Source organism: Tachysurus fulvidraco, chromosome 12 (genome assembly GCF_022655615.1).
Source record: "Tachysurus fulvidraco isolate hzauxx_2018 chromosome 12, HZAU_PFXX_2.0, whole genome shotgun sequence".
NCBI lineage: Eukaryota > Metazoa > Chordata > Actinopteri > Siluriformes > Bagridae > Tachysurus > Tachysurus fulvidraco.
The window spans coordinates 4,811,600-4,836,402 of NC_062529.1; the positions used below are offsets into that span (position 1 = coordinate 4,811,600).

Consider the following 24,803-nt stretch of genomic DNA (forward strand, 5'->3'; position numbering starts at 1 on the left):
CGTAGTACTGCACAAACTCTTATAAAGAGGTGTAAAATAAAGTTTTTGTTGATGTTGACACGGTCAGGTAGACCAAGAAAGATTTCACCCACTACTGCCAGAAGAATTGTTCGGGATGCAAAGAAAAATACACAAACAGCTTTGAGAGAAATACTGGCTGCTGTAGAAAAAAAGTGATGTTTCAAGGAGCACAATGAGGAGGTACCTGAATACTAATGACCTGCTTGGTTGAGTTGCCAGGAGAAAGCCAGTACTGCACCCATGTTAGTTAGTTGATTTTAGTTTGATGATTGTGCCATTCTGTTATGCCTTACTTATTAAATTGAGTCTTATAAGAAAAAAAATTTAATTTGCCTTCTTACTCATGTTTTCTCAAAAAAAAAAAAAAATAAAAAAAAAAAAGGTACACATCTTGCAAATTCTCCCAAGGTATGCAAACTTTTGAGCACAACTGTATATATACTTACACAAATACATAAACAGTGGACATAATGTTTACACACCTCTGTTGTGATGAAAAATGAATACCAAGCTCTTTCTCGATCATTAATATGATATAGAAACTAATAAAACTCAAGGGAATATTACAATAACCAGATGGTATAGTGGCACTTTTATACTGGAGCATGTCACCATGTCCAAAATTAATCACATTCATGCAAATGTTTAAACGTAATTATGGGAGACCTTGGAAGCTGCCAAGAGACCTATGACAAAATTAAAGGACCTGTAGAAATATCTGAAAAGGCAAGAATATTTAACAAATTATTAATTAAGGGCTGTGCACCAGGTCCTTGTACTGTGTTTTCCCCTTCTATAAAATGTCTATTGATATGACTATTTATTGTGGTTTAATTTGGAACAATATAAGCTGGGGGGTATGTTTATATACACCATTTAGTGAATATACCAGACCTTTCATATTCAACATTTAGTGTATACACACACGTGTGTACACATACATGTACTGTATATACATACATACATATCCCTCTCTTACTGACATACTATGCCTATTCATAAATTTGCTTTTGTTTGCAAGGTTGATAATACTTCAGCAACTTGTATCCAAATAGAAAAAAAATAATAAAAGTAACTGTGCAATTGCATATTACAATATAATAAATATGTGGACATGCACCACATATATCTTTACTCTTTATGTAATATTTATGATAACATCATAACCGCCCTATGACCATGACATCCACCACCTCGCCTTTGTGCAGCTCCACGTATTGCTCTGTTTTAGGGGGCAACATCAGAAGTCCATTGGCACTGCGCATGCTCATTAGCCGACTACTCATTTGATTGCCTAACCAAAAGAGAAGCAGTGTGTCAGAAATTAAAGTATAAATGAAAGACAAAATACATGCAAATTTCATATGCATTTACTTTTACCTGTACTCTGTGCCCAAGGCAGGGGCTCCTGGTGATGCCACGTCAATACACAGCGGTGGTACTCTGGACGTGGGTCCAACTTAACATCACAGGAGAGCTATTGAGAAAAGGCCACAGGCTGATGACATCATAGGACAAGAGAAATATGCCTTATATAATGCATCTTCAATAAGTCTACTTAATTAAATGCATACTCTAGCTTTGATGATTGTTGGCCTTGGGTCCAGAATACCCTGCATTTTTCGCAATGCAGGGATAACAAACAGATTACAGGTGACAACTGCTGACACTGGGTTACCTAAGAAAAAAAAGAAGCAGTAAGAGACAAAGAAAGAAAAAGTAAAGACAAAATTAACGACTGTCATTAAAGGTAACCTGCTTTTTGTTGTGGGTGGGGGTGTTGTGGGGGGGGGGGGGTTCCGCGAGATGATTTCCAGAAACTTTATTTATTATTTATTAAATATATGTTAAAAAAGGTTGTAATGATGTCCCTTTTGGTTCACTTTCATAAGTATTTCCCTGAAGGAAAATTAAAGAAAAGAAAAGTATTTCCCTAATGGTAATGGTCTGGGGCAGGACCAAAAGGTTTAAAATGCCCATACTCATCTGACCTTGCCCCAACAATCAGCACCATGGGTTCTTCTAAGCAGTTGAAAATAGGTGACGCTCACAAAGCAGGAGAAGGCTATTAGAAGATAGCAAAGTGTTTTCACATGAAAATTTCCTCTGCTCGGAATGTAATTAAGAAATGGCAGACATCAGGAACAGTGGAAGTTAAAGCAAGATCTGGAAGACCAAGAAAAATATCAGACAGAACAGCTCGCAGAACTGTGAGAAAAGCAAGTCAAAACCCATGTTTGACTGCACGATCCCTCCAGAAAGATCTGGCAGACACTGGAGTTGTGTATAGCATTCCACTATAAAGAGATACTTGTACAAATATGGTCTTCATGGAAGAGTCATCAGAAGAAAACCTCTTCAAAGGTATGTTTGGAGAAGAAAGGGCACATAATTTAATGAAAAGAACCTCTGTCCAACTGTTAAGCATAGGGGTGGATCAATCATGCTTTGGGGTTGTATTGCAGCTAGTGGTACAGGGAACATTTCACGAGTAGAAGGAAAAATGGATTCAATAAAATTTCAGCAAATTTTGGACGCTTACTTGGTGCCATCTGTGAAAAAGCTGAAGTTAAAGAGAGGATGGCTTCTACAAATGGATGATGATCATTCACAATCTCCTGACCTCAACATAATTGAGATTTCTGGGCTGACTGTCACGCACTGCTCGTTTAGTAGCAGTAGTAGCCTTTATTGTCACTGGTCACAGGTACCAGCAAAATTAGCCATCAACCTGTCCATACATACAATACATACAATATGACAAGGGTGGGGGCAGGACAGGAAGACAGGGAATTGGAAAGAAATACAGCATAACATGAGGGAAGGGAGGAGAAAAAAAAAACAACCCCCAGACTATGCTTCGGTGGGGAGTACAGTGTGGGAACAGGAAAAACACCTCAGCAACATAAGCACATAAACAGTATACCATAAACACACGACTTGCAACAGGGGAGGGGAGTAGGGGGTGGAGGTAATCCAGCACAGGCAAACAGCCATCAGGTCCGTCAGGCTTTATCTTCTGCGCTGGTCACAGACCCGCTTGTCAGACTGGCGGTGCAAAGCGGCGAAGGCGTGGGATGGGGGGTGGGGGTGAGTGCATATCTTTATATGTGTGCATGTGTGTGTATTTATGTAAGTGTGTAGGCCTGGAGAGTCGCTGCTCTCGGTATCAAATCTCGGTGCCTCAATCCGCAAGATCGTCATAGCAATACACAGCAAGTTGCCATAGAGACAGCCTTGATCAGGTAGCAGACAAAGACAACAATCAGCAGGTGTCTGTGGAAATGGGGGGTGGAATGCAAGAGAGTCTTGCTGCAGTGCTCTTCCAGGGGAATTGTTGTTCCAACAGCGGCCATGGCCGAGGCCAGTGCTGGTCGAGTAGAGCCGAAAGCAAATAAGATTGGGATTGTTTGGTCTTGGGGTGAGTAGACGCATTCCGATTTACTCGACTACTCTCTTTGTCCGTTCTGGTCTCCAAATCGAACCATTTTTCTTTCCAAAGCTGTGAGCTTCTCCGTGATGTTAACCAAAGCAGTATCCAAAGCAGTGAGCTTCACCGTAATGTTATCCATATTGCGGTTAATAGTCGCAGCCTCAGTGCTGACCGCTCTGCCCACTGCATCAATCATGACGGGCAACCTTGGGAGGTTTTGGACAGCTGTCAACGTTTTCTGATTTCCTCAATAACCAGGGCAATGTCTAATCCAATCAGCAGAACTCCTGTTATTATGGTTCCGAATAGGTAGATATCTTCAACATCCTCCATGGAAAGACCCGCCAGATACACGACCCGCCACTTCTCCCACGCGTCCATCGTATAGCCAGCTGCGAACGTTTGGGCAGGGCAGTCAGGTTCTCCCGAACCCAGGCTTCTCGTCGAGAAGATGGTGTCAATTGCGTCGAGAGACCAGTTTATCAAATCCATGATATTTTTTAGTTTGGAGAGCAGTGCAGAGAGAGTCTCTCAAAGTATAAGACAATAGGATGATTTTAATTTCTATCCATAGATTTTCAAAGAACTGGAAGACTTTTGTAAGGGAGAATGGGCGAAATGCAAATCTCTTGGCTGGCTACAAAAAGCATCTACAAGCTGTGTTGCTAAACTTGCCAAAGGGGGCAGAACAAGGTATTAACTCTGCCCAAACTTTTGCAGACGCCTTTTTTTTGTTTGTTTTCTGTTGTTTCTTGAAATTGTAAATGATGGAAATAAAATTGACTTTGGCATTATTGTTTCCATTCACTGACATAAGGCATTGAAGCCTGGGGTCAATATTCCTCTACTGTTGTCACTGATCTAAAGGACCAAGCCCAAACCTTTTTCTGCATGACGACCAGTGTTGTAATGTAACGGAGTACAAATACTTCGTTACTGTACTTAAGTAGAAATTTCACGTACCTGTACTTTACTTGGCTATTTAAATTTATGTCAACTTTCACTTTTACTCCACTACATTTCCTAGATAAAATGTATACTTTTACTCCGTTATATTTCCACTAAGCACGCGCAGTCAGAGCTGGAGGCATTTATCTATAACGTTAATCGGCGGAAAGCCGCAAAGACGGCAACCAAAAGCAGTGAAATTTCACTATTCTTATTACCAGAGTTGATAGCACAAACAAAATATTAATGCAAACAATCCCTTCAATACTAAACAAAAATAGCATTTATTGATTTGGTCTTTGTCTTGTGAATATTTTTTTATTAATGACTGCATTCATTGGACACACTGTTCTTAGAGAATGCACACATACATGAACTGATTTGATTCAAGACTGGCATCATTACATCATGCATAAAATTTTGCCATTTAATAATACCATAAGTTTTGGCTTACTATGTAGTCATATAATATAAAAGTCTTCTTGTTTTAAATTCTCACTGAGGGCTAAAACCCCCTAAAGATGAAATCCTAGAGCCGCTCCTGCTTTTACTGTATGCCTACCGAAAATTTTCCCGAGACTTTACAGACATTTTCCTTTTATTTTCCTTTAAATACTTAAGTACATTAAATATCAGAAAATTACTGGTGATACTTAAGTACAGTATATATCAGATACTTTAAGACTTTTACTTGAGTAATATTCTAAAAGGTAACTTTCACTTCTACCAGTCTTTTCCTAGTACGATACTTGTACTTTTACTCAAGTATTGCTTTCTAGTACTTTTTATACAACACTGATGACAACACACTTGTGCACAAAATGCAAAGATATGGTTTGACAAGGCTTGTCTGAGGAAAAACTCAAGTGGCCTGCACATGGCTCTTCCCCAGGCCTCATGAGTGCCCAGCCTCACTACTGATCTTGAGGTGGATTACTGCTCCTGCAGTGCAACCCCAGGCTGAACTGCAGAGGATCTCAGAGCAGCAATGGGTCCTAGAGACATGGTGAACTGGCCAACCAGCATGTGGACACACCCTCACCCTTTCAAATATGCACCTCATCAACCACTGCTCCTGCTGGGTAAATAGCAGCCTAGTGCTAGCATTCACACAGAAAAAAACATTAATTATCTGAACAGGCTAGTAAACTGTGCAAGCAAAATGCTATTGTGTGTACACTGCAGAACAATCAAATATGACATCCTAGTTATCCACTGTGCCCTCTATCTCTTCTAGCCATCTTGGCCCTGGCCCCAAGCGGGATCTGGGAAGCTATGCAACTCATACGCTTAAAACAAGCACAAGTCATCTTCAGTCTATGTCTTTGTTGCCAAAGTATTCAAACACCTGTGGCAATGGTTATGTGACAAAGCAGCAGGTGTGGACACATTGGACACTATAGGTTCATTTTTATGGATAGAAAATAGCATTGAATCTCTTCAGGTATCTGACCAACTGTGCTGTCAAATTTTAGGGAAATTACCCCTTGCTTCTGCAATTTGTAGTACGGTATAGAAAAGCTATTTTCATGATTTACATTTACACAAGGTTGCAAGTAAATGTAAGATCTGCTAAAAACAGCAAGGGACAAACTGTCCCGAGCCATCAGAGAGGCAAAGCGTGCACATGCCCAGAGAATCCACAGGCACTTCCAGGACAGCGGAACCACCCGGCGCATGTGGCAGGGCATACAGGCGATCATGAACTACAATACAAGCTTCACCTGCCTTCCTCCCAGATGCGCTGAACGACTTCTATGCTCGGTTTAAGAGACAGAACAACCTAACGGCAAGGAAGACCATCCCTCCCCCCAGACAACCAGGTACTCAACATGAGGACGTGAGAAGAACTCAATGCAGAGTTAACCCACGGAAGGCTGCTGGACCAGACAACATTCCTGGCAGGGTGCTCAGGGAATGTGCAGAACAGCTAGCGGATGTCTTCAGACATCTTCAACATTTCCCTGAGCAGCGCTGTTTCTACGTGCTTCAAGACAACCACCATTATCCCTGTCCCAAAGAAATCTACAGTGTCCTGCCTCAATGACTATCATCCCGTCACACTCACACCCATCATTATGAAGTGCTTCAAGAAGCTCATCATGAGGCACATCAAGACCCAGTTACCACCCTCACTGGACCCCCTACAGTTTGCTTATCGTCCAAAACGCTCCATGGACGATGCCTTTGCCACAGCCCTTCATTTAGTCCTCACCCACCTGGACAATAAAGACACTTATGTAGGAATGCTGTTCATAGACTTTAGTTAAGCATTCAAAACAAGCATCCCACAGCCCCTGATTGGGAAGCTGAGCCTGCTGGGAGGATTTTATCATGCCTTTGTCATACAATTGTCAAGACATCATTCCAAGAATGGGTGTCCCAGGAAATTTAGTCCAAGAATAGACGGTCATGATGTCACAACCAGAAAAAGACTGAACAGGCTTTGAAGGAAGTCATTTATGACCTAACCATCCAACAGGACAATGACCTGAAACACAGCAACAGCAATGCAGGAACCTAGACTGAAACCCAATTCATCTTTGACTTAAAAGAAGTGGTAACGTGATGTGCCTGCAGACCCGAAAATAATGTGAATGAATATTGATGAATATAAAATCTATATAAAAGTATATAAATTAAAAGTACATCAAGCTTGTATCATCACACCCAATAAAACAAAACTTTGTCAAAACTTCATGACAGCTGTGAAAGTTTTTTTTCATGTCACACAGTAGTAGCACTATGTACCTTTTTTATTTATTCTAAAGTAATTTGTGAGAAAACATGAAAATCAGTGTTAATGTAAGACTAGAAAACTATAACAAATGTCTCAGTAATGCCTGTATGCATTACAAAATAGTACCTCATTCTCAATACCTCATTCTGTTACACTTTTTCATTTGCACATTGTATTGTATTAATAGTCATTTGCATTGAGCTGGTCTCTGCTTACCTACCTTGTACAGTAACTATTGACACAAATACATCTATGTTTATTCATATGCACATTACTACTTGCAATACTGGTTAGATGCTAACTGCATTTAATTGGCCCTGTACTGAATAATGACATTAAATCAGTAAAAGAATGCATACCAGGCAGGGCAAAGATGAGCTTCCGTGTGCCATCAATGTCTACGGTGGCAAATGTTGTAGGAAGACTAAAAATAGCAAAAAAGAATTTGTAATCTTTAAAATTTAGTTAGCTTTTATGAATCTTGTCATTGAATAATGTTGGTTTGCTTTGCTTTGCTCTGTTCTCACCCTGGCTTCATGAACACCCGACCAAAGTGGATTTGGGCATGAAGGTCAATGTCCAGAACTTGTTTCAAGTAGTCCTGATGGAGAAAGATGATAAAAAAATAAAAATAAAAAAAACACACACAAAAGACACGGTTTAAATTGATAATCATTAAGCTCACAAATGTAACTTGTTTGTTTCACAATATTTTATTACATTTACTGTGCATACTCTTATTTTACCAAAAGCTATAATCTCTTAGTGCCACTATGAAAACATACCTTTTAGTTTGAATTAAGATGGCAGTCAGATGTTCTAAATATGAAAAATTTCTGCATATGAAAAGTTTTTTAAAATAGTGTTTACATTTTCAGGTACCATCCACATAGCCATAGCTTGAAGAAAACAATCAGTAAGAATAATCTGATTTTTGTTTGCTAGGAAACAGAGGTTTTGCAGCAATGGAAAAGGGTCCTGTGGTCTGATGAGTCCAAAACAGCCCCACAACATGTAGGAAGCAAAGACAGTAAATGTCTGGCAGAGCATCACCAAGGAGAAAATATATCATATGGTGGTGATTATGGGCTCCAGACATCAGGCAGTCATTGACTGCCAAGGATTTTAATAAACATGCAATTAATTATTTAAATTCAACTCATATATACTGTGGTAGATGGCTAAAGCAAAAATCTAAATATAAAACCCTGTAAAAGTCAAATATTTATGGACTTGATTGTATTTGATCATAGCTAGCACACTCAGTAAAATGTGCCCTAAGACTGCAATAAAGTTACAAACTGTGACCTGTCAACATAGGCATAAGCATCACTCAGAACACAATATTAACTCTAGTAAACACCCTCTCACTTTCTCTCCCATAGACACTCCTCCAGATGTAATGATGACATCTGCACGACTTATTCCCTCATTCAGGGCATTCAACAGGTCGTCTGGGCTGCAAGAAGAAGCAAGGAAAGACAAAATGATTATAAAAATTACTAATTTTAATAATAGTTTAAATAAAACTAATTTAAATTCTAATTTAAAACACTTTCTGCCATGACTGTTTTTAGGTTTTAACAGTTCCTAATCCCAATAGCATATAAACTCAGAGAACTGATTTTTTAACAAAACTTTTAGCTGCACATCAATATCTAGATTCCTTCTAACCTAGAGGAGTATTCCTGTTTGCTTATTTCTTTGTTGGCTACAATTAACAACCCCATGTAAGTCTCATGAACTCCAGTAACCTACAGTATCCTGCCTAGGGGTCCCCACCTCAGTTATATACATACATACATACATACATATATATAACCTTCCTTCTGAATTAGTAGAGGTCAAATTTCACTAATGAACACATCCTGATGATGCATCTTTCATAACAGTAACCCACTTGTACACAAACTTTGCCGATACTAAACTTTTTTGAGAATGAGAATCCCTGTGTTGATATTGCCCTCTATTTAGGATGAAAACCATTTGCGTTGAAACTGTTCTTTACAGAAAATTGTTCTCATACTTAGTAAAGAAACTATTCCCAAATAAGGATTACTGATACTGAAAATACTGATATCTGTAACCGATTAATATTCTAAACTGTAAATTACAGCATGCAAGTGATGGCTGATGATCCATGTGAACAAGAATTTAACAAAAAAATTCAAGGTCTAATAAACATATTAAGGCATTATCCAACAAACCAGAAGGACTAAACAAATGGGTAATCAAAATATGACTGAACTCAAACACTGGGAATGGCAAGTACATTGTGGTCTTACATACGTTGAGAGATTTTTAGGCTACCCACATGGGGTTAGAAAGTGATGACATGCTATCTGTACTCGACAAAGAAACAAGCAAAAAAAAAAGTTGTACATTAGTTTCAAGGGAAACCAAACAGGCAGTCCAGAAGTAAAGGAAGTGTAAACTAAATGAAGTCCATACCCCTTCCTTTGAAAAAGTATCTTACTATTTATCTTGAAGTAGAATAGGTTACATGCTTCCCCTACAACAGAGAAGCTATCTTCCTAGCTCTTCTAAGCAGGAACTGGAAAATATCCCTCAAATATTTAAGCTACAGTATGGTGTCTAGGAGCACTTTGGTTTCCTGGCAAGTTATGAACCTTGTTATGGAAGTTAAGACATCACAAACTCTCTCTACAGAATTCAGGAAGCCTTTTATGAAATATTCTTTCAGTGTTAAAATATGTGAAATCTGGAAAATATAGTTGCAAAAATTAGAAACACTGTAATACAAGATAACTTTCTCTGTGACTGTATACTACTAACTAAGACCTGAATGGGAAATAAAATCCTGAGCAAGTTTGTAGAATGGTGTTATCATTGATGATTAAAAAATAATGAATGAATATCAGTTGCATAATTTTATATACACAAGTATAATCGCTTTTATAATCGCATTTTCAGTGCACTAAAGCCTGAGTGCACTGAAAGTAAACCTCACAACACAATCATGATCAAACCTTAAATCTCAGTTCACACAGACTTACTAAAAGGGTAAAAGTAAAAAAAAAATCTCTGTTATGCTTAGGTTTCTTCAATTCTTAGAGTTAAACTACATGAGGTTATTCTGTGCTTTTGTTATCATTCTGGTGTAGAACAGACTGAAACAAAGTTGAATGTATATACTTGTCTCCAACAATGCCAAGGTTAATTGTAGGGTAGCCATGCTCTTGAATAGTAGCCAGCAGAGTAGAGCGGTTACTGTCCCTGATCTTCCCTGGGTGGAGGTCATCTTCAGGATTCAACAACTACAGAACACATTTGCATGTTAATACAAATAATGGTAATGTCACATTGTGCTACAAAAAGACACAATAAAATCTTAAAGGTGTATGACATGGAAAGTAAAAAAAGATATAGGCTTTTCATGATGTACTCACTTCATTGCCAGTGGACATGACTGCCACAACGGGAAACTTGTGCACCTCCACTTCTGTGATTCCCACAGTAGCCAACAAGCCAATTTCAGATGGGCCCATGTGTGTTCCTTTGGACAGCACACATTCCCCACGCTTTATGTCATGACCAATTGGCCTGTGTATGCACAGAATTTAATACTAAAATGAATAAAAATGTTTCACTAAAATGTATAAGTAATTTAAAAGGGAGAATCTAAGAACTGCACACTCTTACTGACCTAATGTCCTGGCCTGGGCGTGCTTGCACCAGAATCCGTACCTCCAATTCCTCTGTGCCCTAAAACACAGCAACTTGTGAATCTATGCATACATATGCACACTATAAAACTACCAGATTTGCTGACCAGCTTCTGGCAAACATATTGTGTTTAAAGGAAAAGAGAGGAAAGGAGGGGTGTTTTTATGAGTGGAAGAAAAATGTGTGAAAGAAAATAATGCTCACATCTTCAGATTCTCGCAGTAACTCTGTATCCTCGACTTGCACAACAGCATCTGCTCCACATGGGATTGGAGCTCCCGTTGTCACCCTCATTACCTGGCCTGGCATCACTGTGAGAGTAGGCTATATGCACAGACGCACAGGCACGCGCAAACACACGCACAACTATCGTGACACTGTCCACCAACTGATGTTTAAAATAGTGTGTGTGTTTAAACAAGCAATATATATGTGCTTACCTGTTCCCCAGCCTGGGACTCCCCAATGAGAAATCGATCTCCTGGGCCATCAGCAGCTTACAAACAAAGAAAGGAGTTTTCAGGAGTTTTCATAAACTTTGAAAGATGCAAAAACAGTCTGAGAAAAACTGAAGCCCTCACCTCGGACAGCATACCCATCTTTGACTGAGGCTGGAAAAGGAGGAAGATTGTCTTTGGAATAGACATCTTGAGCTAAGACTCGACCCATTCCATCTGTATATATATATATATAAAAAAAATAGCAAACCAAAAATAAATGCGGGGTGCACAGTGGCTTAGTGGTTAGCACATTTGCCTCACACCTCCAGGGTTTGGGGGTTCGATTCCCGTCTCCGCCTTGTGTGTGTGGAGTTTGCATGTTCTCCCCATCCCTCAGGGGTTTCCTCCGGGTACTCCGGTTTCCTCCCCCGGTCCAAAGACATGCATGGTAGGTTGATTGGCATCTCTGGAAAATTGTCTGTAGTGTGTGATTGTGTGAGTGAATGAGAGTGTGTGTGCCCTGCGATGGGTTGGCACTCCGTCCAGGGTGTATCCTGCCTTGATGCCCAATGATGCCTGAGATAGGCACAGGCTCCCCTTGACCCGAGTGTTCGGATAAGCGGTAGAAAATGAATGAATGAATGAATGAAATAAATGCCTGTTGATAAAATCCACAACTGTAGAAAAAGAGTTTATACCTTCAGTATTTCTCACTATGGAAGGGATTTCTAAGGTAAAACCTCTAGCTTTTATTACTGCTAGGGGTGTGTGTTCATGGTGTGAGTGTTCACTTTATGGGTATATCCCTAGCCCCTGCATCCTAGTGGGGTTTGGAGAACAATAAAAACAGATCTATAGATTTATCAAAGTTTTTAACAACTAACTAAGCTCACATATATCAGCAGCTTCTAATCACTTTAAGGTAACAGCTTTGATGAGTTAGGAAGAACATGTTAAAAGTCATTCTGTGACACATAGAGCATGTTTGACTACAGTATACTAGAAAGTATAAAGAAGATCAATTATTATTATTCACAGTCTGAAGATTGTGTAAACATCCAAAAAGTTTTGTACCTGCTTTCTTTCTCGTCATATGATGGGATTGAAAACAACACAATGCAACACTCTTTGATTATGTAATTCACCTCTATAGTTGATGATCTCAGTACCAAGAACAGAGGTCATCTCCAGCACAGTGATAAAGGCCTTGTCCATGGAGGTAAGGGGAAATGGGGACATGCGGTGTCTCCGTGCCACCTTTGTGATGTCTACTGCACTATGACCTAGGAAAGGGACACAAATATTGAGCGTGCACACACATGCATGTACACGCATGCATGTACATGCATCAACACAGTGCTGTGTTGTAGAACATCTATGTACATTTATGACATTTGACAGATGCCCTTATCCAAAGGCCTTTAAAAAATCTGTCAACCAACACATCCTTACACTATTGCACTAAGCCAATATGATCAGTCTACAAACCTCTGTTGGGGAGGCAATAGTTTGCCATTCTAGAAACACAAATAGGAAAGTTAAAGAATTATGATAACCATAATTCAAGAAGTTAATATGTCTAATTTGTGAAATCTGATCAAAAGAGCTTCAAAGAAAATACACATTTAAATCTGATGTACATGTAACAATTTTGGCACTAATTATAAACAGTTCTATACAGATATATATTATAACTAGATTTGTAAAGTTCGTCGCGACAAACTTTGATGTTGGCTTTGATGGTGCAAGTATTCACAAAGGCCGGGGCATTTTGGAGGTGAGTGGACAGAAAGATTGTGAAAGCTACTGGACCGCTAGGGTGCCAATATTTTTGATGGTGAACATGAGCATGTGACGTGACCACAGACAACCTGTGGGGCAGTTTCCCTCATTGTGCTGAGTGTTTTGATATGTCACATGTTCATGTTGTGCAAATTTTTTATTTCGCTTGTTTCGGGGGCGGGGCTACAAGTGACGTGACCAGAATACCCGTGGGGCAGTTCCCCTCATTGTGCTGAGTGTTTTGATATGTCACATATCAATGTTGTGCAAATTTTTGATGTCGCTTGTTTTGGCAGCGGGGCTACACGTGACATCACGTGACGTGACCAGAATACCCGTGGGGCAGTTCCCCTCATTGTGCTGAGTGTTTTGATATGTCACTTGTCCATGTTGTGCAAATTTTTGATGTCGCTTGTTTTGGGGGCGGGGCTACACGTGACGTCACGTGACGTGGCCAGAATACCCGTGGGGCAGTTCCCCTCATTGTGCTGAGTGTTTTGATATGCCACATGTTCATGTTGTGCAAATTTTTGATTTCGCTTGTTTTGGGGGCGGGGCTACACGTGACGTCATGTGGTGTCGAGAGACGTCACCAGAATACCCGGTGGGATGCCAATACTTTTGGCAAAAAGTGGCTACTGAGGGTTTGGACATTTCATGTCACTACTGCAGTCATTATGGGATTCTACTTATTATACTGCATAGAACAGTACATGCAATTCTTAATGTTGGATGTATTGTGTGTGTGAGAGCTTAGAGGACTTTTCGGAATTCCCTATTCAAGTCTATGGGATGTTCGATCGTCGACTACGGGAAAACCGAAAATTCCGTCGGAACTCCGGAATAAAAATTTGGTCCGGAGTAAGGTCCTAAAGAACCTGTCCGAGTTCGGTGTAAATCGCTCGAAAACTTGCCGAGTTATAAACCTCAAAAGTTTATAATGGAAGTCTATGTGAAAAAAGGCCACTTTGAGCTTCCGTACCGGGAATGCCGAAATTCCGATCGCTTAGAAAAATAGAAGCAACAAACTTCAGACCAGGGTCTACGACATATCCGAATTTGGTGCATGTGGCTCGAACGCCCTGGGCCGCATTTTTTTAAATAAATTTTTGTCTAAGAAGAATAATAATAACTAGATTTGTAAAGTTCGTTGCGACAAACTTTGATGTTGGCTTTGACGGTGCAAGTATTCGCAAAGGCCGGTGCATTTTGGAGGCGAGTGGACAGAAAGATTGTGAAAGCTACTGGACTGCTAGGGTGCCAATAATTTTGGAGGTGAGTAGACATGAGCATGTGACGTGAACATAATACCCATGGGGCAGTTCCCCTCATTGTGCTGAGTGTTTTGATATGTCACATGTCGATGTTGTGCAAATTTTTGATTTCACTTGTTTTGGGGGTGGGGCTACACGTGACATGACCAGAATACCCGTCGGGCAGTTCTCATTGTGCTGAGTCTTTTGATGTGTCACATGTCCATGTTGTGCAAATTTTTGATTTCGCTTGTTTTGGGGGCGGGGCTACACATGACGTCACGTGGTGTCGAGTGACGTCACCAGAATACCCGGTGGAGTGCTAATACTTTTGGCAAAAAGTGGCTACTGAGGGTTTGGACATTTCATGTCAACACTGCAGTCATTATGGGATTCTACTTATTATACTGCATAGAACAGTACATGCAATTCTTAATGTTGGATGTATTGTGTATGTGAGAGCTTAGAGGACTTTTCGGAATTCCCTATTCAAGTCTATGGGATGTTTGACCGTCGACTACGGGAAAACCGAAAATTCCGTCGGAACTCCGGAATAAAAACTTTGTCCGGAGTAAGGTCCTAAAGAACCTGTCCGAGTTCGGTGTAAATCGCTCGAAAACTTGCAGAGTTATAAACCTCAAAAGTTTATAATGGAAGTCTATGGGAAAAAGGCCACTTTGAGCTTCCATACCGGGAATGCCGGAATTCCGATTGCTTACAAAAATAGAAGCAACAAACTTCAGACCAAGGTCTACGACATATCCGAATTTGGTGCATGTGGCTCGAACGCCCTAGGCCGCATTTTTTTAAATAAATTTTTGTCTAAGAATAATAGTAATAATTGTAATAATAATAATAATAATAATAATAATAATAAGCTTATAACGGAAATCAGAATGTTGGCTTCTACAAAGCCAACATAATAATAATAATAATAATAATAATAATAATAATAATAATAATAATAATAATAATAATAATAATAATAGGCTTATAATGGAAATCCGAATGTTGGCTTCTACAAAGCCAACATAATTAGATTGCAACATCGATGCATCAATGAATATCACATTGAGTCTCAGTCAATACATTTTAAATGAATATTTCCTAACAAGAAATTTTACCTCAAAAACAATTCTAAATTTTAACTTGCAAAACAACCCATACTTAAATGCACATATTAGTCTTAGATTAAGTGGAGAGTCCACCATACAAGAATAGCTGTTTGAGATATACTGTAGTAGAGAAACAACATATTAGAACTGGAGCATTGATGTTACTTATCATTCATCTTACATCCTGAACTACCTGTGCTGTTAAATAAAAATTATGCACAATCTGACCAATCATAATAAAATTTAACATAGAATGCATTTTGTTGTCATGAAGACTAATGGTAAGCACAGTTTCCACTCAAATTGTTCAACAAGGACTTTAAAGATAATATTATTATTATTATTATTATTATTATTATTATTATTATTATTATTAATAATAATAATAATAATAAATTAATAAAATCATTCAAATTCAAGCACTCACTTGCCCTTAGGATGTTCTCTTTGCTGCCACACCGTGACTGTACCTACATATGGACAGAAAGAAAAAAAGATTAAAATAATGAATATGGTAAAGAGTCCCCACAAAGAAATCCACTATCCAAAACAGCTTCATTCTACTCTCTGGGTCAAAAAAGCTCAAAATGGTACAGTATTTTTGAAACCTGTTCAAAAATCTAAAGCTGGAAATAATTGGTCAAATTCACTGATGAGCCACACATATGTAACTGCTAAACATGCTCTGCAAGTACCATTGTTTTGTAGTTATGAAGGCTAATTGTTAGCACAGTTTCCACTCAAACTGATCAAAAAGAACTAAAATAAATGAATAAATAAATAAATAATACCAGCTGTGCACTCAAAACAAATCAAATCAGTGAAGTATGAATGTGCAAGCATATTGAAAGTACGAAATAATGATGTTCCCTTAAGCCAAGGATATACAGGAGGGTTATCTTGTTGCATCATATTTATGTTCACTACTATGTTCATGGTTTACAGGATTTTTAAGCAATGATGCCTGCAAACAAGGACAAATCTTTCCATTTACTATGATGAAACCGCAGCCTATTGTCTATAGCAGCCTAAATTTCTGTGAATTACAATTCACATACAGACTAGCCCCAACATTTTGCCTTGAAACAATGAGAGAGAGAAAAATAATAGAACCATGGTATACATATAAATGATCTTACACTGAAGTCACACACACACACACACACACACACACATAGAGGAATGGAATTTAACATGCAAAAAAAAAAATGCATGGGCGTGTGGCTAATACAGCTAATAAGATCTTAGCTTGGGCAATGTCAACAGAGAAGAAAGTGTAAATGTAGCTCAACAAGTTTGAGATTGAACTCCTAAGGCAAAGCTTAGTTTGCAAATTTAGCAGTTCCTTTGCTTTTTCCTCCCCAGAATGGGGTAATATTTACTTGGGGTAATATTTTTTTCCCTGTAAATGCTTTGCCAGGCCTTTACCGTCACCGAGATTAAGTTGCTGCTTCCATTTGAGTCTTTATGCATTCATTATTCTCTTCATTAAGTGCATGCTTATCTTGAATTGAGATCAGTTGACTGACATTTAAGAAAACTATATTTATGTGGCTTAAGAACCTATTCAGTTGCTTTTGTTGTAAGTTTTGTGTCAATATCTATATCTACTATGAAATGCCAGAATTTGACAGAATATGAGCAGAAAATTGCATCTCTATAGAATTAATCCTGCTACTTTTATCAATAGTCACATTATCAATAAACTCTAGTGACCCAGTTCCCGTGGCAGCAATACAAGCCAAAACACTACCTCTACCTTGTTTGACAAATTATTTGCTATGTTTTGGATCATGAGCCCTTTAGATATTTAGACCTTCCTTTTGAAGGAAAGAATTACGTGATCATCCACTTTAGTTGTCCTCTGTGGTCTTCTAAACCCTTTGGTGTTGCTGATTTGCTCATTTTATTTCATGCCCTCCTGAGGCCTCCTACTGCCACAGCCCCTCTGCTCCTTCATCTCAACTAGTCTGCAGCAGCAGTCCCTGACCCAGGGGCCCACCTAGAACCTGCAGACTTTCACAGAAGAGCTGCAGACACTGAGAAGATGCTCTCCCTTTGCAGCTGTCTATCCCCTGCCCCAAAAAGCTACTAACCAAACTCATGGCTTAAGATGACATGGAGGCATACCTCAGCACTTTCAAGAGCATTGCCCTGCATGAGGAATGAGAGGTCCAGGGTCCTTGCCCCATTTGATCCTGACCCACTGTGGGCCCTTTCCAGTGAGTATGGTGCCCAGGGCCCAGATGGACCATGTTCTATGCATTTCAAAGCTTACTGCAGTCTCTGCCACCCAAACAATGGTTGTTAGGCTAAGCAAGCCCATAAACCCCCACAACATGATGGATATCCTCAAGCAGGCCCTGGTCACTCTGTAGATCAGCAGAAGTGAGCAACACTAGCCCCGTATAGATGGAATGAAAATTCTGCTGCTGTGGTAGCCTGTTTCTCTACACAAGCCCTCATGCACCTGGCCCATACCCATCCACAGGGATGTTGGTAAATCTCAAGGACCGGATTTGACAATTCTGCATTCAGTGACCCCAAAGCCAGCAAACGGGCCCTCAGAAGCCTACACCAAAGCTCTGATACCACTACCAGTGATTGCCACCCTATTGTATGGGGATGGCCCTCATTGGGTTGCTACCAGTCATTCCACCAAATGACCTGAGGCAGTCCCACTTTGGAAGGTCATCTCTTGCAACATTGTGAGAAAACTGTTGCTGCTGTTCAGCCACATGGGGACACAGAACAACATCCTCATTGACCAAGGTACACCTTTTACATCGTGACTTATGGTGGATCTGTCATCTGTCAATACTGTTTAACTGCCCTATGTCCTCCCTGCCATCCGAGAGGCTCCACAAGCTTCCACAAAGCTCCTATCCGGGTGGCAACAATGGCGCCTGCTGGGCATGGCCAAGGAAGCTTGGGAGAAATGGCCATCCTGCGTTAGGTTGGTGGTGGAGTCGGTCTTCTCTGCCTTCAATGGATTTAAACACTTTAAATAAGAGATCAAGACCCCTCCGGGTGTGGTGGACAAACAGTGGCCCTATTGGGTCCCAAAAGCCAGAAAAAGGGGTAATGAAGGAGTGGTGGAAAAGAAGTTAAAGGACAGGATCAAAGAGTCTTTAAGTCTCTGGCCCAGCCCCATTGGTGTCCTGAAGCCTGATGAAACCCTGAGGCTGTGTAACGACTTTTGGTGCCTCACTCAAGTGTCAGAGTTCAATGGCTAACCTGACATAGCCCCAAGATGCCCTATCCAAGACCGCCTTCAGCACTGGCAGTACCGGGTTCTTTTGTTTGGCCTACATCTGACCCCATAACTTTCCACAGGCTCATGGGCAACATGCTGAAGCATTGCCAGCCCCATGCAGCTGCCAATCTGGACAATATCATAATCATCCATGTTTCTAATCATTGTCCTGTTGTAGTATGAAAGACTGTCCAATTAGTATCAAGCCAGATAGTATGGCATGTCTCTGGAGCATACTGTAGTAACCCTTTTTCTTTATAATACCCTTCACCATATGTAGGTCACCAACTCTAAAGCCTGCAAAAATACCCCCGTAACATAACACTGCCACCTCCATGCTTGACAGTTGATACTACAGTCTGGTACCATCTTCTGACCAGTTCTGCAATGCAGGCAAAATCTCCATTTAGAACCAAAGGGTATAACTGATAGATTCATCAGACCACAACACATCTCTAATCAACAACAGTCCAAACAGTCCAACAATCCTAAAAAAAATGACCCTAACCTGGGGTAAAAACAGACCCAGAATCTATGGGGTATTGTCAACAGGAAAATGAGAAACAAGAAACCAAAAATGTAGACGGACTGAAGGCTACTGTCAAATAAACCTGGGCTTCTATACCACCTCAGGAGTGCCACAGATTGATCACCTTCATGCCACATGATATGAAGCAGTAACTAAAGCAAAAGGAGCCCCAACCAAGTATTGAGTACATATTCAGTAAATGAATATACTTTCCAGAAGGCTAACAATTTACTAAAAATGCTTTTTCTTATGAAGCATTAATTTTTTAGATGAATTGGTATTTTTTCTTTGTGAGCCAAATTCAGCACAATTAAAAGAATCAAAGACCTAAACTACTTCAGACTGTGTGAACCTTTCCATGACATTCTAGTTTATTGAGATGCACCTGTATATTACTTATTTTTAGTACAATAATTTGTAATAATGTAACATATATACAGTTACAGATTAACATTTAATACATTAGACATTTAAATCATAAAAGGACAGGTGGAGGTCTGTGCATTTATATCAACAAATCATGGTGCACAGACTCTACTCCCTGCTAAAAAAAACAGCATTGCTGGTCCAGCATAAGGTATGTTTTGCATGCTGGGACCAGCTTGGGTTGGTGGTATGCTGGTCCAGCATTAGGTGTTGGTTGCTGGTGTGCTGGCCGACCAGCCTGGGATGCTGGTCCAGCATTAGGTGCTGGTTGCTGGTGTGCTGGCCGACCAGCCTGGGATGCTGGTGTGCTGGTCAACATTTGTTGTCTTTTGGAATCCCAGCAAGACCACAAGAAAACACACAATCATAGTTAAATAAAGACCAAGACAACTTTCTAGAGAATTGCAATTAAGAAAAACATTCTAGATTCTAGATATGCCCATCATTTACATGGCTTTCTTATATATATATATATATATATATATATATATATATATATATATATATATATATATATATATATATATATTTTAGGGATGCCACAATTCTCAATATAATATTGAACCGTTCGGTACGACACCACAGTTCAATACGCGCTTCAATACGCGCTTTTAGGGGGCGCCGAGCGGTGGTGAAGCGAGGCTACAGTACGAGAAGGAGCCACGTCTTTTAAATCCGTGGTGTTGAGACATTTCGGTTTTGCTGTTGAGTATAATGCCGAGGAAGAAAAAACGGTAAAAAAAAAAAAATGAATGTCTGCAAGCACGTGTTACACGTGTAGCCTACTCAAACGGAAACACTTCCAATATGATTACACATTTGCGGCGCCATCACCCAGCAATATCAATGTCTGAATGCAGGATAGCAGAGCAGGTAATAAAGTCCTCCAAAAAAACAACAGTCCCTCACTGAATCCCTCCAGCATACATACCCAACTGGATCTGAGAGACACATGAAAATCAGTGTTTTAATGTAACGTAGTACAAATACTTTGTTACTGTACTTAATTTCACGTCTCTGTACTTCCCTATTTACATTTCCTAGATAAAATGGATACTTTTACTCCGTTATATTTCCACTAAGCGTCTTCGTTACTCGTTACTACAAAATAAAATCAGAATAAATGTGTGTGACTGCAATAAGGGAGGTTTGGCGAGTCACTGCTCCTAGATTGCGTGCATGCACAGTCAGAGCTGGAGGCGTTTATCTATAACGGCGGCAACCAAAAGCAGTGAAATGTCACTATTCTTATTACCAGAGTTGATGGCACAAACAAAATATTAATGCAATATCAATACTAAATAAAAATAACATTTCTTTCTTTGGTCTTTGTTTTGTGAATATTTGTTTATTAATGACTGCATTCATTGGACACACTGTTTGTGGAGAATGCACACGTACATGAACTGATTTGATTCAAGACTGGCATCATTACATCATGCATAACATTCTGGTGTCCACTTTTGCCATTTAATAATAGCATAATGACTTTTGATACTTAAGTACAGTAAATATCAGATACTTTAAGACTTTTACTTGAGTAATATTCTAAAAGGTGACTTTCACTTCTACCAAAGTCTTTTTCTAGTACAATACTTGTACTTTTATTGCTTTCTAATACTTTATACAACACTGATGAAAATAACATAGGCAGTAGGGGTGTTCATTGCCAAAGATTTGCAGCCGTTTCCGGTGATTGGAGATGCGGGCTTTTGTCATCTTATTAAAACTCGCACTTTTTGCAGCATCGAGATAATTCCCGACCTCTATGAAAAGACAGGCAACAGTATTGTGTATGGATTGGCTCAAGCACAGAGCCTTGCTCTGACCACAGATGGTTGGACCTCGCGGGCAACCGTGAGTTACCTCACTGTAACTGTTCACTAGAACCAGTGGACTTTTCTTTGCTTTTAAGTAAAATAAAGGAGTATCGCAATAAATCGTTTTTATTTAATTCTTCTTAACCTCTTACTGTTCCTATTGCCTAAGCATAGAATAACAAAAAACACTTGTGTTAAAACATCAGAACCGAACCAAACCGAAAACCGTGGTTAAAAAACCGAGGTATGTATTGAACCGTGGGCTAACTGTATTGTTGCATCCCTAATATATATATATATATATATATATATATAGTTTAAAATATTTATTGGACGATGACATTTGCCATCACACGTTTAATATACACACGTGCGCAAATAACACAACACAATATAACCTTTACAACACACATTTTTGTTCTTAGCTTCCACTCTCTCTTTTAGCGAGTAACAAGTAGTTTGTGGTGGCGATGACCATATTTTTTAAGAGGTGCTACCCAGAGTCGTTTGCCTTTAGACAACTCCTGCTCTATGTCTTCTTTATTCTCTGAAAAATTATAGAAACAAAATAAACAAAACTATATATCACTCATTTGTTTATATTGTGCAGTGAACGAGTTACATACCTTTAAGCATTAGCATTTGTACCCTGAAGAAGTCTTGCTTCCATCGTACCGAATAAACCAGAGTTTGGTCAAACATGTCATAGTTAAAGTCCTTAATTTCGCTAGTTGAAACAACTGCTGTGCAGCTGTCATCCAGGTACCTCACGTATGCAAACATTGATTCCCACTGAATAGTAGATTCATCACGTACAGGTCCTTCTCAAAAAATTAGCATATTGTGATAAAAGTTCATTATTTTCCATAATGTAATGATGAAAATTTAACTTTCATATATTTTAGATTCATTGCACACCAACTGAAATATTTCAGGTCTTTTGTTTTAATACTTAATACTGATGATTTTGGCATACAGCTCATGAAAACCCAAATAAACTCAAATAATTATGTTCAGTTATGCACTCAATACTTGGTCGGGAATCCTTTTGCAGAAATGACTGCTTCAGTGCGGTGTGACATGGAGGCAATCAGCCTGTGGCACTGCTGAGGTGTTATGGAGGCCCAGGATGCTTCGATAGCGGCCATAAGCTCATCCAGAGTGTTGGGTCTTGCATCTCTCAACTTTCTCTTCACAATATCCCACAGATTCTCTATGGGGTTCAGGTCAGGAGAGTTGGCAGGTCAATTGAGCACAGTAATACCATGGTCAGTAAACCATTTACCAATGGTTTTGGCACTGTGAGCAAGTGCCAGGTCGTGCTGAAAAACGAAATAGTCATCTCCATAAAGCTTTTCAGCAGATGGAAGCATGAAGTGCTCCAAAATCTCCTGATAGCTAGCTGCATTGACCCTGCCCTTGATAAAACACAGTAGACCAACACCAGCAGCTGACATGGCACCCCAGACCATCACTGACTGTGGGTACTTGACACTGGACTTCAGGCATTTTGGCATGTCCTTCTCACCAGTCTTCCTCCAGACTCTGGCACCTTGATTTCCGAATGACATGCAAGATTTGCTTTCATCCGAAAAAAGTACTTTGGACCACTGAGCAACAGTCCAGTGCTGCTTCACTGTAGCCCAGGTCAGGCGCTTTTGCCGCTGTTTCTGCATTTCTTGCACACGCCTATGCAAGGTGGCTCTGGATGTTTCTACTCCAGACTCAGTCCACTACTTCCGCAGGTCCCCCAAGGTCTGGAATCTGTCCTTCTCCACAATCTTCCTCAGGGTCCGGTCACCTCTTCTCGTTGTGCAGCGTTTTTCGCCACACTTTTTCCTTCCCACAGACGTGCCTTGATAAAGCACTCTGGGAACAGCCTATTCGTTCAGAAATTTCTTAGTGTGTCTTACACTCTCGCTTGAGGGTGTCAATGATGGCCTTCTGGACAGCAGTCAGGTCGGCAGTCTTACCCATGATTGCGGTTTTAAGTAATGAACCAGGCTGGGAGATTTTAAAAGCCTCAGGAATCTTTTGCAGGTGTTTAGAGTTAATTAGTTGATTCAGATGATTAGGTTAATAGCTCATTTAGAGAACCTTTTCATGATATGCTAATATTTTGAGATAGGAATTTTGGGTTTTCATGACCTGTATGCCAAAATCATCAGTATTAAAACAATAAAAGACCTGAAATATTTCAGTTGGTGTGCAATGAATCTATAATATATGAAAGTTAAATTTTTATCATTACATTATGGAAAATAATGAACTTTTATCACAATATGCTATTTTTTTTGAGAAGGACCTGTAGAAGTGGAAGCTTTTTATTTACCCCAAAACAAAATCCTAATTATGGTGGCAAAAACATGATGATCTGGAACACGTGTACTTATACTCTATCCATCCATCCATTTTCTACCGCTTATCCAGGGCCAGGTCGCGAGGGCAGCAGTCTAAGAAGGGAAACCCAGACTTCCCTCTTCCCAGACACTTCCTCCAGCTCATCCAGTGAAATACCGAGGCGTTCCCAGGCCAGCCGAGAAACATAGTTCCTCCAGCATGTCCTAGGTCTTCCCCGGGGCCTCCTCCTGGTTGGACATGCCCGGAACACCTCCCCAGGGAGGCGTTCAGGAGGCATTCGTAACAGATGCCCTAGCCACCTCAGATGACCCCTCTCGATGTGGAGCAGCGGCTCTACTCTGAGCTCTTCCCGAGTGACTGAGCTCCTCACCCTATCTCTAAGGGAGCGCCCCGCCACCCTGCGGAGGAAACTCGTTTCGGCCACCTGCTTGTTCTTTCGCTCATGACCATAGGTGAGGGTAGGAACGTAGATCGACTGGTAAATAGAAAGCTTCGCCTTACGGCTCAGCTCCTTCTTCACCACAACAGATCGGTATATCGACCGCATTACTGCAGAAGATACACCGATCCGCCTGTCGATCTCCCTGTCCATCCTACCCTCACTTGTGAACAGGACATCAAGATGCTTAAACTCCTCCACTTGAGGCAGGAGCTCTCCACCAACTGAAGGGGGCAAGCCACCCTTTTCCGGTTGAGAACCATGGCCTCGGACTTGGAGGTGCTGATTCTCATCCTCGCCGCTTCACACTCAGCTGCAAACCGTCCCAGTGCACGCTGAAGGTCCTGATTTGAAGAAGCCAACAGGACATCATATGCAAAAAGCAGAGATGAAATCCAAACCGGACTCTCTCCAGCCCCCATATAAATAATGAACAGGACCGGTGACAAAGGGCAGCCATGCCGGAGTCCAACATGCACGGGGACCAAGTCTGACTTACTGCCGGCAATGCGAACTAAACTCCTGCTCCGGTCATATAGGGACCGGACAGCCC

The 24,803-nt window shown here is 40.2% G+C and overlaps 1 protein-coding gene across 2 annotated transcripts in view; it reads right to left on the reverse strand.

Annotated features, from left to right (window-relative positions):
* Positions 1–374: 374 nt before the first annotated feature.
* Positions 375–24,803, reverse strand: part of LOC113651179 (gephyrin-like) — a 60,106-nt gene continuing 35,677 nt past the window's right edge. For both annotated transcript variants that reach the window (XM_027159921.2, XM_027159920.2), the window contains 14 exons: positions 15,847–15,889; positions 12,415–12,552; positions 11,411–11,503; positions 11,270–11,325; positions 11,034–11,153; positions 10,810–10,868; positions 10,553–10,706; positions 10,299–10,420; positions 8,514–8,601; positions 7,670–7,743; positions 7,502–7,566; positions 1,596–1,699; positions 1,402–1,498; positions 375–1,315 (listed from right to left, as the gene is read on the reverse strand). In XM_027159921.2, coding sequence (XP_027015722.1) covers positions 1,182–1,315; positions 1,402–1,498; positions 1,596–1,699; positions 7,502–7,566; positions 7,670–7,743; positions 8,514–8,601; positions 10,299–10,420; positions 10,553–10,706; positions 10,810–10,868; positions 11,034–11,153; positions 11,270–11,325; positions 11,411–11,503; positions 12,415–12,552; positions 15,847–15,889 — 1,347 coding nt within the window. In that variant the 3' untranslated portion in view covers positions 375–1,181. The remainder of the gene's footprint in view (positions 1,316–1,401; positions 1,499–1,595; positions 1,700–7,501; positions 7,567–7,669; positions 7,744–8,513; positions 8,602–10,298; positions 10,421–10,552; positions 10,707–10,809; positions 10,869–11,033; positions 11,154–11,269; positions 11,326–11,410; positions 11,504–12,414; positions 12,553–15,846; positions 15,890–24,803) is intronic.